Consider the following 12,855-nt stretch of genomic DNA (forward strand, 5'->3'; position numbering starts at 1 on the left):
AATCAAAGAAAATTGTTTTTTATATGCTTATTTGAAATATATGAAAAATAAATGCGCTCCCTTTTCGACGTTGGGCTATATCATATTTGTATTTTTGTATATCGTACCTATACATATATAATTTTGTTGGTCGACCTTTTTTTCTGGTTTTGTTTTTTAATGGCATTCGGTAAAAGAGTTGTGTGCAGTGAATTTGTGTTGATTTGTGCGAAAAACTGTTATAAAATATTCAGACTACGGGCAGTTAATTAAAAAACATATTTGTCATTCAATATTTTGCAATCTGATACGGAATGCACTCGCCCAAATTTGAGTTTGGGGGCTGCGCGGCCCACGCACAAAACTCGTCAAATAAAAAATCAATACACACACAAATAAATACAGAGATACGAGTACAAAAAACAATCGCCTTGGGGCTTAATTTTTATTTCCAATTTGATGCCTTGCTTTACTTTGTATTTTTATTTTATTTTTTATTTTTCTTCTTTGCGAAACTGATTTCATTAATTTCTAATGCCATCAAAAAATATACGTACAACAGCCCCAGGCTGTATGCACAGCCAGAAAATACATCAATGAATTTGGAACGGCTCAGAAAAGCAAAAATAATTCATATATACATATATATATAAATATAAATATATATATGTATGTATAAAACAAATGAAGGGAACAATAAATATGCCCACAGAAAATGGCAGGCAGCAAAAAAGCAGCAGAAGCAGCTAAAGAAGCAGACAAAAATTATTTCAAACAATAAAACACAAAAAATTACAAAGCGCCCGGACGAATTACAGATAAAAAAAAATAAGTCATCAGTAAAAAACAAAATACAAAATTATATGAAACAAGAGACTTCTGAGGAAATTTTCATTTGGAAATTCCTGGCGTGGCAATTAAGTCAAAATACGGGCGCTGCTGGCTCGAGATTTGTTGTGCGCTTTTTTTCCAGGGTCTTCTCTTCTCGCCTTCTTGGCTTTCTCCCTAAAAAAAATTCATTAGACAGTGTAATTTGTACATTTTATTAAAACAAAGGCAAAAAATGTTGGCTAATTTGTAAATCTTAACGCTCTTTAATGCGTGCCAAAAAAAAAATCATGGAATTTAGTAAAAATGCAATTTAAGCTCACGCAAAACTAGACCATATGTTTTCGAAAGAGTTTGGCAATTGGCGTGTGCTCATATAATTATATCTACGTGCCTTTCGACTTGCGCATTAAATTCATTGGATTATCTTGGGTTCACCTTTTGGCTGCGCATTTGTCTAGTCAGCAACTGCAAACGCATTACCCGATGCCATTCACAGATAAAAGTAAAAGCAGCGACACGAAAAAGACCATTGCTTCAATGAGTTGGTAACACACATACATAACCACACACACACGCTCATACGCAACGTGTTGGTCCTCCTTTTTTTATGCAACAATTTCCAAAAGCTGGCCAAAATCACAGGACGCACACAAAGCGCCATCGTAATGGCCAAGAGGCGAGACCAAGAGAGCAGGCGGAGGCCCGATATGGAGGCCCGCATAAAAGGCACTTGAAATGCAGACAGGCCGAAGGCCCGTTACCTCTTTAAGTATCTATAAAATGAGAATGTTTATAGGAAAAGCGCTTCAGTGACTTGATTTGTGCATTAAACATATGTGTGTGTGCGTGTGTATGTGTCGATTTTTTACACACACTCTTAGCTATTTCCCTACCTGCCTCGCTCTCTCAGCCAGGCATCTAAATGCGCCCTTTTAGCTGGTGACATAAAAAGAAGCCTAGCCAAGATACATATACACATTTCCGGTAGATACTTATAAAGTTGCCATTATACATAGACCAGGCATAATGTAATACGAAAGGGTAGTAGACACACAGTGACTACTAAAAGTTGACAGTTAAGAGCTGTTGGACTGGGCCAACTGCCGGCAGTAAGGGGATTGACAACAGTCAGCAAGTCTCCAGCTTATTTCTCAACTTTTTACTGCACTTTTACGCATACCACATTTAAACATATCCGTTTACATATATTTACACTCAATCCTTTTTATGCCAATAAGTTACGATTTCTCCAGATGACGATTTCTCATACAATCTGCAATATTGATTTAGTTTAGAGTTCAGCAATAATGATTCAAATAGTCCGCGAAACATAAATAAACTATAAAACAAAAAAGCTTGCTTAAGGTTTTATAGCACAAAGTTATCGTTAAAGTAAAATAGTGCAAAAAGGGTTTGATATTGTTATATATTTTTGGCTATAATATTATTATTATTATTGTTTTAACAATCATACGTAGTAGGTCAGCGTCGAGCGAATAAATGCTTTCGTTCTAAAGGGTATTTTAAATGTTCCTCAACTCTGCTCATTTCATTAAAGATATCTAGCCAAGGAAAGCAAGCAAGCTTTTTAAGTGCTTTAAGATCTATACACCTCTTATATTTATTCTGTCAAAAAAAATCACCTTTGAGAAGCCTGACATGGTTATTGGTTAGTGAAAGCCTGACCATTATAATATTTTGCTTTAATTAAGTATCATATTCGATAGGTATTCAGAGACGGCTTGCTCTTCTTCTATTTCTACTGTTAATTTAAGGAGAATGTTGGGATGTCTTCGCAACGCAGAAGATTTAATACCCTCGTTGACATTTTCCTTTTTTCCTTCTGCAGATATATGAGAAAGGTGAAGCTCTTAAGTGCTGTGTTTGATGAAAATATCTTGGAAAACAAAATATTTTCCTATGGAAGATATATGACATAGTGATCAGATCCGCTGGTTCCGACAAATGTACTGCGGAGAAACGGACCTATGCAAAGTCTTAAGCTTTAATACTGAGCGACTAGTTCGCATAGAAACAGGCAGACGGACAAACGAATAGACGGATATCGCTATATCAGCTCGGCTGTTGATGCTGATCTAGATGGGTTCGGAGATGGCTTCCTCTATGCGTTACACATTTCTTGACAAGCTTATTGTAAACTCTACATAGCAAAAATCCACTTGTAATTAATATGCGATCATTTTAATATGTAGTCAATGCATACATATATCGCATAGCAACAAGAAAATCGAACTGTGGAGCAGATCTGTTTGCAGCGCGGTCAGCTGTTCGGCTGGGTTATACCTATTCCACACAGTTGTTCCCACTGGATTACAGCAAAATTAAATTAAATACAAAAATAATTTGCTCAAAATCAGCAGGCATCGAGCAAATGATTTTTGTTTCTCTGCCCGGCCTGGTCGAAAAAGCACTTTCAATAATTGCCACTTTGGCGCACATTAAAGTCAACTTACCCCACGATTGACTACTGCAGCGGGCGGGCCTACAGCCTGTACAGCTGTACTACTCAATGCTCTTCCCATTCCCGTCACGCCGCCCCTGACGCCCTTACATAGGGCATAATCATTATCGTTACAGTTTATTGCACATTAAAAGTGCGCCAGGGCGGCCGCGGCGGCCCCTTTACTTTTATGCCTTGGCCTGGCCAAACACTTGGCAGCATTACATAAAGCAAATGGCTATAAAGTGAAACAAGGAGGGTGAAAGAAAAAACGGAAGACGGTGACTTGACCGTAATTGTCGCCATGTTCGCAGCCTTCTCAGCCGTCTTTGTTCAAATTTACACATGAATAGTTGTACCATAGACCGACCGACCGACCCACCGACCCACCGACAGAACGACCTCCCGCCGGGCGGTAGCCAGTTTAAATTTAATTTAATTGTAGACGAAATTTGGACAAGTCCTTTCTTTGATTTCACGTTCAATTGTACTCGAAATTTTTATTTTTATTTGATTTTTATTTCACATTTTTGCTTGTGATTTTATGGCGTGCTTTTTATGGCATCCCGAAAATATGCCCCAGGGGGCTGTCTCTGTGTGCAGTGCCCTAGAAAAGCGCCCCGTTAACAATTAGTGCGCCCTGCACTGGATTCAATATGATTTACTTAGTATAAAAGCATTTACGAGTATTTGCCTTTTATGCTACAGGGAAGAGGCGTGCCCATAAGTGTCAGCTATTCAAGGGGTTAAAGCTCGTTTGGTTTATGGCTCATGATTTTGGTAAATTATGCAAATGTTTGCACTTATTTGAAACAACATTTTTGCTGCTGCTTATTCTTAGATATATTTTTTATTATTATTTTTCAAATATTGACAAGAATTTTATTTAAATTTTTATTGTCAGTTGTTGCCAATTTCTTGGCTTTGGCTGCAAATTCCAACATTGTCGTCTGCTCGTTGCTTTTCCAGCAGCCCTCACGCCCGTTGCGTTTGCCAGAGCACATTTTTGCCAAATCAGCAAATGTTGCCATTGTCAACTGAGTTCGCCCTGCCACGTTTCGAGTCGCATTTCTATTTTTTCTTTCACTTTTTCCGTCACTGAAGCTGTCGACTTCGTCACTGAGCAATGCCACTAATATGAAAGCAAATTTGCATAATAATTTTTGCCAGATTTTTTTGAGCTCGTGCTCGCTTCTTGTTAAATTTGAAATTGTATTAGTTTTGTTTCTTTTCGTCTTCATTTTATTAAAGGAATTTCCCTTTATAATTTTGCATTCCCTGTGCACCTTGTTGCACACACATTTTTGTTGTAGCTGTAAAGTTCAACAACATTGACACAGCTTAAATTTTAAAATTAAATTTAATTACTACAAATAGCATTATTAATTATAGTCATTTATTTGTGATGGCAGGTCAGAAACAACCTGCTTTTGCTGCTGCTCTGTAAGTGACAAAGTCAGCTGTTTATGGGCTTGTGCGTCGGTTGCATAGCCCCGGGGCGGCAAACAAGTGGCATTATCAGCAATATTTAATTAATGAAATAAATTTGCAAAAAATTATTAAAACGAAATACTATTCGTTGTAAGTGAAATAAAATGGCATAGTAAAAAATAGTATTTAACCCTTAATTAACTTTATTTACATTCGCAAAACAGGCTTTGTGTGCAAATTCCAAAGCCAGCTGCACACTGCTTGCGTAATATAATGGGTTGACTTCTTCGCAGTTTTCAAACATGTTTAATCGTTGACATTTAATTGATTTCATCGGCCCAGAGCTTAGCAATTAAAGTGTACATCACATGCACCAATACTTAAGCTCATTTATTTACACACCTTTGCGTGTTCACATTTTTTTTTTTTGCTATTTCTGCCTTGGCGTGGCAATAAAAATAATTGGCTATAAATGCGCTAAAAGTCAAAACAACGCCAATTTCTGTTGAGCAAAAGGCCAAGCTGCGACTGCTGCTGCTGCTGGGGAAGCATTGCTTTTAATTAATGAAAGCAAGAGAGCCGAGTGCCACTTATACCAGTATAAGCCGCACACAAACATACCCACAAGACCTACACACACACACACACTATTAGCGATTGCCGTTAGTATTTTATGACTATGCCTGGCAGCTGTGAATGCCATCTAATGTGGCAGAGGCACTAGCTGGTTGCGCCACCTTTGGTTGCCGCTTGTCGCAGTCGGTTTCAAGTGCGTTCAGTTATAATTTTATGTGCCATTAATTTGCCACCGTAGATGAGTTTCGCATAAACATTACACACACACGCGCACACACATATGCATAAGCATGTGTACACTTTTAATGCATTTTTGGCATGTGTGTGTGCGGGACTGTGTGTGTGTGTGTGTGTGCGTGCAAGCTAATGAGCCTACTCTGCATTTGGCCCTTTGTTGTTGTTTTGTTTGTTTTGGACTGTGTGTTGTTGTTGCTGCTGCTGCTGCTTTGTCTGGCATATAGGGCTAATGTTGACAAGAACAAACTTTTGCTATTTATAGCTGCAACGGTGACACTTTTAATGGCCGCTCTGCTGCTCCGCGCTCTGCAATTAACGTTGATTGCATTTTTATAGGCCCCCAAATAAAAGAAATAGTGTAGCATACTTTTGCGGGCGCGCAATTAGCCACAAACAGCCAAATCTTTAATGTTCATAGCTTCAGACTAGGAAAAACTAAAATAAATGTTTTGCTTAAATAATATATATAATATAGGGACAAGGGGAATGAAGAATAAAGGAAGAACAAAATACTCGGAATATCACATGATATATTTGTAATAAGCAGATCCCATTGTGTCTTTTACATAGGTCGAAATCTATTCAGCAGCAATAATAAATAAATTGGTATTCTTCTTAGAAATTATATATGTTCTTTTGGCTCTTCTCTGTCAAATAAGAACAAAAGGATATTACCAGCATTATAAAATGAAATATAGTCTTTAAAATAGACTTCCTGAGCTACATGTGGTCAAACAGAAACTGACTTTCAATTTAATGAAAAATACTTTACACGGGCAGCGCCGGCAAAGTACAAATAAAAAATTTCCTTTCCATTTCTCCAACTTTATTGCTTAATTTTCAACCCAGTCGCTGCGTCAAGCTTCATAAAATTGTATAAAGCACATCACACATACATACATATCGTCAGTGTGCACAATAAGCCGTAGACAGCGCAGTATTTATACATATAACTGGGTATATAAGTATTAAGCGAGCGTGTATGTGTATCTTTTTCCAGCCCCGTTGTGTGCATACAGTTTATTCTGCTTGCTTATTACTCGTACGAGTTCCTTTCGAGCTCAGTTTCCTGTAGTTCCGAGACGTAGACGCTGGCTGGTGTCTGCTGTTCAAAATTTACGAGCCGCAAGTCTGGCTCGATGCACGGGCGTAAGTCTTTAATCGAATGCAGTTCATATTTTGCATTATTTAAACGGCACGAACATAAAATCAATCCCAAAGACACACATACACCAGTACCCACTACAAATGGTTGGCTGCACATTCAGCAGAAATTTACCAACAATGCTCTCCACATTTAACGATTGATTTTTGGTAGACCGTTCGGTGGGATTGAATAAAATCATTGTTGCTAGAGTCGAACAATTTAGGTTCGAATTGCGTTGAGGCTGAGTGAAAATCTCTAATTAGCTAATTGCTATAATTAAATGCTTTGCTAATGTTGGCATTTCGTTCAGCTAAATGCAAAGATAATGTAAATTGCGTCAGGCACCCTCAGTGCTTCTCTCTCTCTCTCTCTCTCTCTCTCTCTCTCTCTCTCTCTCTCTCTCTCTCTAACTCTCACTGTGTGAACAAGTGTTTTTGTGTGCGTGCGTGTGCGTGTGTGTGTGTGCCATCATCATCGGGCATCATTATTGCGGTCGCCTGCGATGTCGGCAACGGCTAATGGCAAATCGAACATATTTGCATATGAAATGAGCGAGAAATCGAAACATGGCGGCAGCCAGGCACGAGCCACATCAAAAAAGCAAGCGAAACGATTTCCGGTTTAGATGGCAGTCGCTGTGTGTGTGTGTGTGTGTGTGTGTCTGTGCGCGTGTGTGTACTGAAAGATAACTCATATGTGCCTATGGTTAGTTAGTATGCAAAATTGTTAGCTTTCATAATAACTGTTTATGCTCATAATAAATCAGCCTCTGACTTATTTAGCTGCCCCATTTCACCAGCCCGCCGACTTTTAAATTAAAACAAAGCACACATTGTCAGCGCGTCGTATGAGTGATGCGTCTATTTTTGCTACGCTTTAAGCAATGCGAAATTTGAGCACAATATAAGCAAATTACAAAGTCCGTTGCTCTAAGCCTTTGTGCGCAGCTTAATTACAAAATCAACGTCGGCTGCCAAATGCAAGAGAAAATACTTTACAAATTTTAATAACTTTGTTTGCCCAGGCAACAAGACGAAATTGTTGAGCCTAAGAAATGCAAATTAGTTTACAAGTGATTTAAATAAGATACAAAAAGTGACGAGGGACAAGCAATACAAACAGAGCCTTGGCCGGAAAAGGGCTGCTAACAAAATTTTGAGGCGGCCCGAAAACAAAATTATTTTTAAATTTTGTAAAAGTTAAGTACCAAAAAAATTATACAAAAATGCTGAGCATATAATCGCATAATGTAAAATTAAATGAACTGAGATCAGGATAATGTATACTGGCCTGAGCATTTGATCACAAAATAATAACTGCATGATTATAATGTAATATTTACCATACAAATTTAAAAAAATATATAGATACTAACTAATAAACACAAAGCTAACGCATATAAATACTTTTAATAAATACAGGTATATTTTTTAATTTTTTATTTTTTAATAAATAAGGGGATGTCGGTAATCTCACGACTGAACCCAAAAGCCACTTGCATTTATAAAATGGCAAGCGAATTTAAAGAGCTGGCCCAAAAATAATACAGGCCAACCCCCAAAAAGCATAGCTCAAAAACTGGCGCCGGGGAGCAAATCTAAAAATGTTAACAAAGAAAAAACCCTTGAAACTGAGCGCAGAAAAAAATTAGCATAAAAAAAGGATTTGCGCGCTAATTTCACTTTAATGTAAACGCGGCGACTGCGACGATGACGTTGCCGCCATTACATCACTTTTATCTTTTTGCCCCTGACCACCCACTCAGCTCTTTGTGTGCCTTTTTGTCTTTTATTTATAGCATTATTAGTGGCACTAAGTAAAAGATCGCCGCATTTTTCTTTGCTTTTCCACTTTCCACTTGCCAGTTTCCGGCGTCTCTAGCTTTAGCTCCGGCTCCGGCTCTGGCTTTGGCTTTGGGTTTGGCCTGCCCCAATAACAAAGTGCTAATGCCCCACGCTAATTATGCATCATTTGTAAGACAGTTCAGTGTTGTTTTTTTATTTTTGTATAGATACAAATTCCTTTTTTTTCCATTTCGCTAAAGTTTTTTTTCTTGTCACAACTCATCATGCTTTTGTCTATTATTGTGTTGCTTTCAGGTCCCCCCGTTCTCTCCGAATCCATAATTGGCACAATGGGACGACTGCCCTGCAATGTGACCCCACCCATTTATGAGGATCGTGTGGCTTTGGTAATTTGGTACAAGGTTGGACTCAAAACGCCAATATATAGGTAAGTGCTAAAAATATATTTCGAATGCATGAATCGTGTGAAAATTTGTGTTAACTATTTAAAGCTCAGAAGCTAACAGAAATGTGAATCCCTACAAGCAAGCCAATATTTATCTTTATCATTACCTTTTTTCTTTAAGTACGTTTAAGTGCTTTGGTAATATTGAATTTAGAGGATGAAAAGTTGATCGGAGAATGAAAAGAAATGTTACTTTTAATATTTTGCAAAGAGATTTCATCTGTGAGCCTTAAATAATTCATTTTTATTTCATAAACGACTCAAATAATAGTTCAGCGCAAAAAAATGTATGCGATAGAAACCAACACATCACAAACATGAATTAAATAAATTTGCAATGACTTAATTTAACACATGACTGGCTGAAACGATTCGTAGCAGCTATCGATATTTATCGATAATTAGCTCAATTGATACATTCCTTGTGTGTGACTGAATGCGCTGGATTGAGAGCTTTCCCTTATCAAAAATCAAGCGTCTCCTTTTTCTAACCTTCAAGCTCTTGTGTCAATCGCAGAGGCATCGCTGGAAGCTGGGTCCAGGCCACAAAAATTTCGTCGACCACACACACAGATAAGCACACAGCCACACGCACACACACATAGCTACACGCAGAGGTCCATAAATAAACAAAATTGATTACCACAGACAACTTTTGCGTGCAGAACCCGCTCAACCCACTCGCCAACTGGCAGGCAGGCAGGCAGACAGACAGACAGACAGACAAAAAGATGGAAGGGAGGGTAAATGGAATCTGCACATGTCAGTTTGGTGTTTCTTTGGAGAGGGAAGTGGTTGGGAGGTGGCACTTTTTCATTTTGATTTAATGTCTGCTAATTAAGCAATTTTTTGCATGTTTTTGGGGCTGCTCAACTGCAGCCATTAAATTAGCATAACTAGAAAATTATACACAGGCTGATAGGCTGCCTGAATGGCAGGCAGTTAGACGAGCCTCTAAATTGAGTAAAGTTTTTGGCTGCGAGGACGACCTGAATCAAACCCTCAAGGTTACATTTACAGCATAGAAAAACTTTTTCAATTATTCATGTCGAACATTATGGCATTGTACTTAGTTAGTGGCAGAGACTTTTCCTTTTTGTATCTTATAGATACGTCTGCATACATCAAAGGAGCAAAACTTTAATTGGATTTGTTAGACTCGGACGCATGTGTGTCGCTCTACGTGTGCGTATGCGTATGCGTGTGCGTGTGCGTGTGTGTGTTTGTGTCGAGACAGAGTCGCTGATTAGCTGATTGCTGACTGAGGAGGCTGCCAAGCCGACAGTCAACGCCATTGACATGCGGCTGAAACTAATTGAACTTCAGCACTTCAAGGACTTGCAAATGACTAGAGCGAAAATAGTAATTAGCGTTGCGTAACGACAGTCAGGGCGAGCCAAGTTGCAGGCCACGCTTCAACTCTTGCTTGTAATTAAAAACCACTCAGCAAGTAAATTAATCATAAAACGAAACTTGCCTTTTGCTATTGCCAATCGCATTGGCCATTTTTTTCGCGCTTCAGCTCTTTGCTGGACCATGCCCGCAGCCAAAAAATTTAGTTTACTGATACCTCAACGCCACAATGGCTGCTCAGCTTGCTGGCATTTCGAATTACCATCGATGAACTCGGACTCGAAGCGCTCTTTTTTATTACCAACTGACATGTGAGCAGCCCGTTGCTCGCTTTCTGCTTCTTCCTGCCAGCAGCCTCATTATGCTAGTGCACACTGAGTATTGCATAACTGCGCCAGATGCCTGCAAATCAAAATCGAAATGCAATAAAACACAGACGAACGCTGGCAAGCTGTCAAACAGTGCATAGGGCGCCGCTGGCTTAATAACCGTACTGTGTTCGAGGGTTGCCAAAGTATCTCCCAGATGCACGTATGCACAACACAAACAAGCACAAAAGGCATATATTGGCAAAACAATCAATTTCTGTGCAGACTAAAGAGACGACTATGCATCTAAGCTGCATTCATCATAAATAGTTTCTAAAACAGACAAATTGAATAGCCTCTACCAAGGCTATCAAATTTTACCTAGACATGCAGGAGTGTTGCCTACTTTGAGGCGGTATTTTAAAAATTGCAGCTTCATGGAGTTCAGTCGAGAGCTACTGGTATTTGCAATGCTTGGCATTAAATCGACTGCACTTGTTTGTTTTCTATTTCCTGTTGCAAAAATGATATCGCATAGCTGGAATTTTGAATAGTTAGGTTGAAAGAGACGCATCAATATTATTTCGTCTAGTATTTTTGTAGGGCAACCCAAATGCTCTCTAAGTTTCCCTTAAAATAAAATCTAAGTCACATATAAATGTGCGCATACATTTACAGCAGCTTCGTGTTGACTCTGAGGTAATTCCGGTATTAAACACAGCAGCATCAGTAAAAAAAGTCTGTTTAAACTTTTTAAAGTCAATGGCCAAACATTTCACACGGCAGCTGGAAATACAAAATAAAAAAACTTTAGACTATTGATTGACCGCTGAAATGAGCTCGTAATAGCAACTTTTTTAGCGCCCTCATTGAAAACCACAACAACATAAGGCAAAAAAAAAACAGAATTAATCAATAATCTACAATTACAAACTAAAACAATAAATTACAACAGACGGATGAGGGGTGGAGGTATGGGGTGTGCACATTAAGTGGGATTATTAATTCATTGCAGAACCCAATTACACAGTTTGCAAAAGTTTTGCGCCAGGTAAGAGAGCTTCACGGCGAGCAGCTTTAAAGTTTTTCTTTTCGGTTTAAGAAAAACGCTGAACACAATTTAAGCGCTGTTGTTATCCAGTCTTACATATTTTCCACTTGTTTTCTATTTTCTTTTTAGCGTGGATACTCGCGACTCGAACTTTGCGCAGGGCACGCACTGGTCGGATGAAACGTATCGGGAGCGGCTATCCTTTCACGTGGAAGGACGTGCCGGCACGCTGACCATCAAGTCAACAACAGAGGACGACACGGGCGAGTACCGCTGTCGTGTCGACTTCCAAAAGAGCCCCACACGCAACTCCAAAGTGAATTTAACTGTCATAAGTAAGTATTGAGCACTCCACCATGCAGTAGACCGTGCAGCAGCAGTTGCAATGACATTGTGGTATAATTGAGCAGCTAATTTGTTCAGCGACATATCCTGGCCACCACTCAGCTCTTGGACAAACACATTAGTTACAAAATAAGACGCCAACTGTATGCTCTGTATACTCTGCCAACAACTTTTTTTTCTCAATTTTCCTTTGCTTCGCAAACAGCTTTTAAAGTGCCAACTTGGCGAAAACTTTTCCGCCGCCCTTCCCGCTCTTTAAGCAAAAAGTGCAGCGTGCAAACTTTAGAATTGAATTTTTGCTATTTAAATGGCATTTTCCTACATTTTTATTACCCTTTCCGAAAAGAGTATTTAAATTTACAAAGAATTCTTCAAATATTATAATATATTTGAGATCTAAACAGACAACTTTACAAAGCGATTTATGTACAGCGAAAAAGATTCAATTAATAATAACTGCTGTGGCCCTCAGATAAATGCAAATATAACTTTTGTTTTTACTTCTTATTATGATTTTTGTATATACTAAATGTATTCATTGTAAATTGGTAAACGAAGAAACTTTTATTAGTTAATTATTAGTTAGTTAATTTTCTTTAAAATTAATGTGAAACAGATTAAATGAAGTGTATTTGGCCTTCGGCTAAGCCTCGATTAGGTTCTATTTCTTAATATTATTCTTCTGCCGTCTGGCTGCTACCTGTGTGCGGCTACGGCCCCAGTTTGCAATTTAGCATTAAAATTTATATGCGAGTCCAAAGGCGTTTAGCTGAAATATACGGGCAGGTCTTTGGCTGGTTACAAAAAAAAATATTGTTGGTAAATAGTTGCTGTTGGCGTCGGCAGCGGCAGAGCAGCGGCAGCGACGTCGCTGCTGTTAGATGAA

The 12,855-nt window shown here is 38.6% G+C and overlaps 1 protein-coding gene across 6 annotated transcripts in view; it reads left to right on the forward strand.

Moving 5' to 3' along the window:
* Nucleotides 1–12,855, forward strand: part of side-VIII (sidestep VIII) — a 73,800-nt gene that overhangs the window by 39,965 nt on the left and 20,980 nt on the right. For all 6 annotated transcript variants that reach the window (XM_064695827.1, XM_064695828.1, XM_064695823.1 and 3 more), the window contains 2 exons: nucleotides 8,762–8,894; nucleotides 11,754–11,959. In XM_064695827.1, the coding sequence (XP_064551897.1) occupies nucleotides 8,762–8,894; nucleotides 11,754–11,959 (339 nt within the window). The remainder of the gene's footprint in view (nucleotides 1–8,761; nucleotides 8,895–11,753; nucleotides 11,960–12,855) is intronic.

This window comes from Drosophila montana, unplaced genomic scaffold (genome assembly GCF_035044405.1).
Source record: "Drosophila montana isolate Dmon_TW-CO22-7 unplaced genomic scaffold, ASM3504440v1 contig_3833_1, whole genome shotgun sequence".
In the NCBI taxonomy this organism is placed as follows: domain Eukaryota; kingdom Metazoa; phylum Arthropoda; class Insecta; order Diptera; family Drosophilidae; genus Drosophila; species Drosophila montana.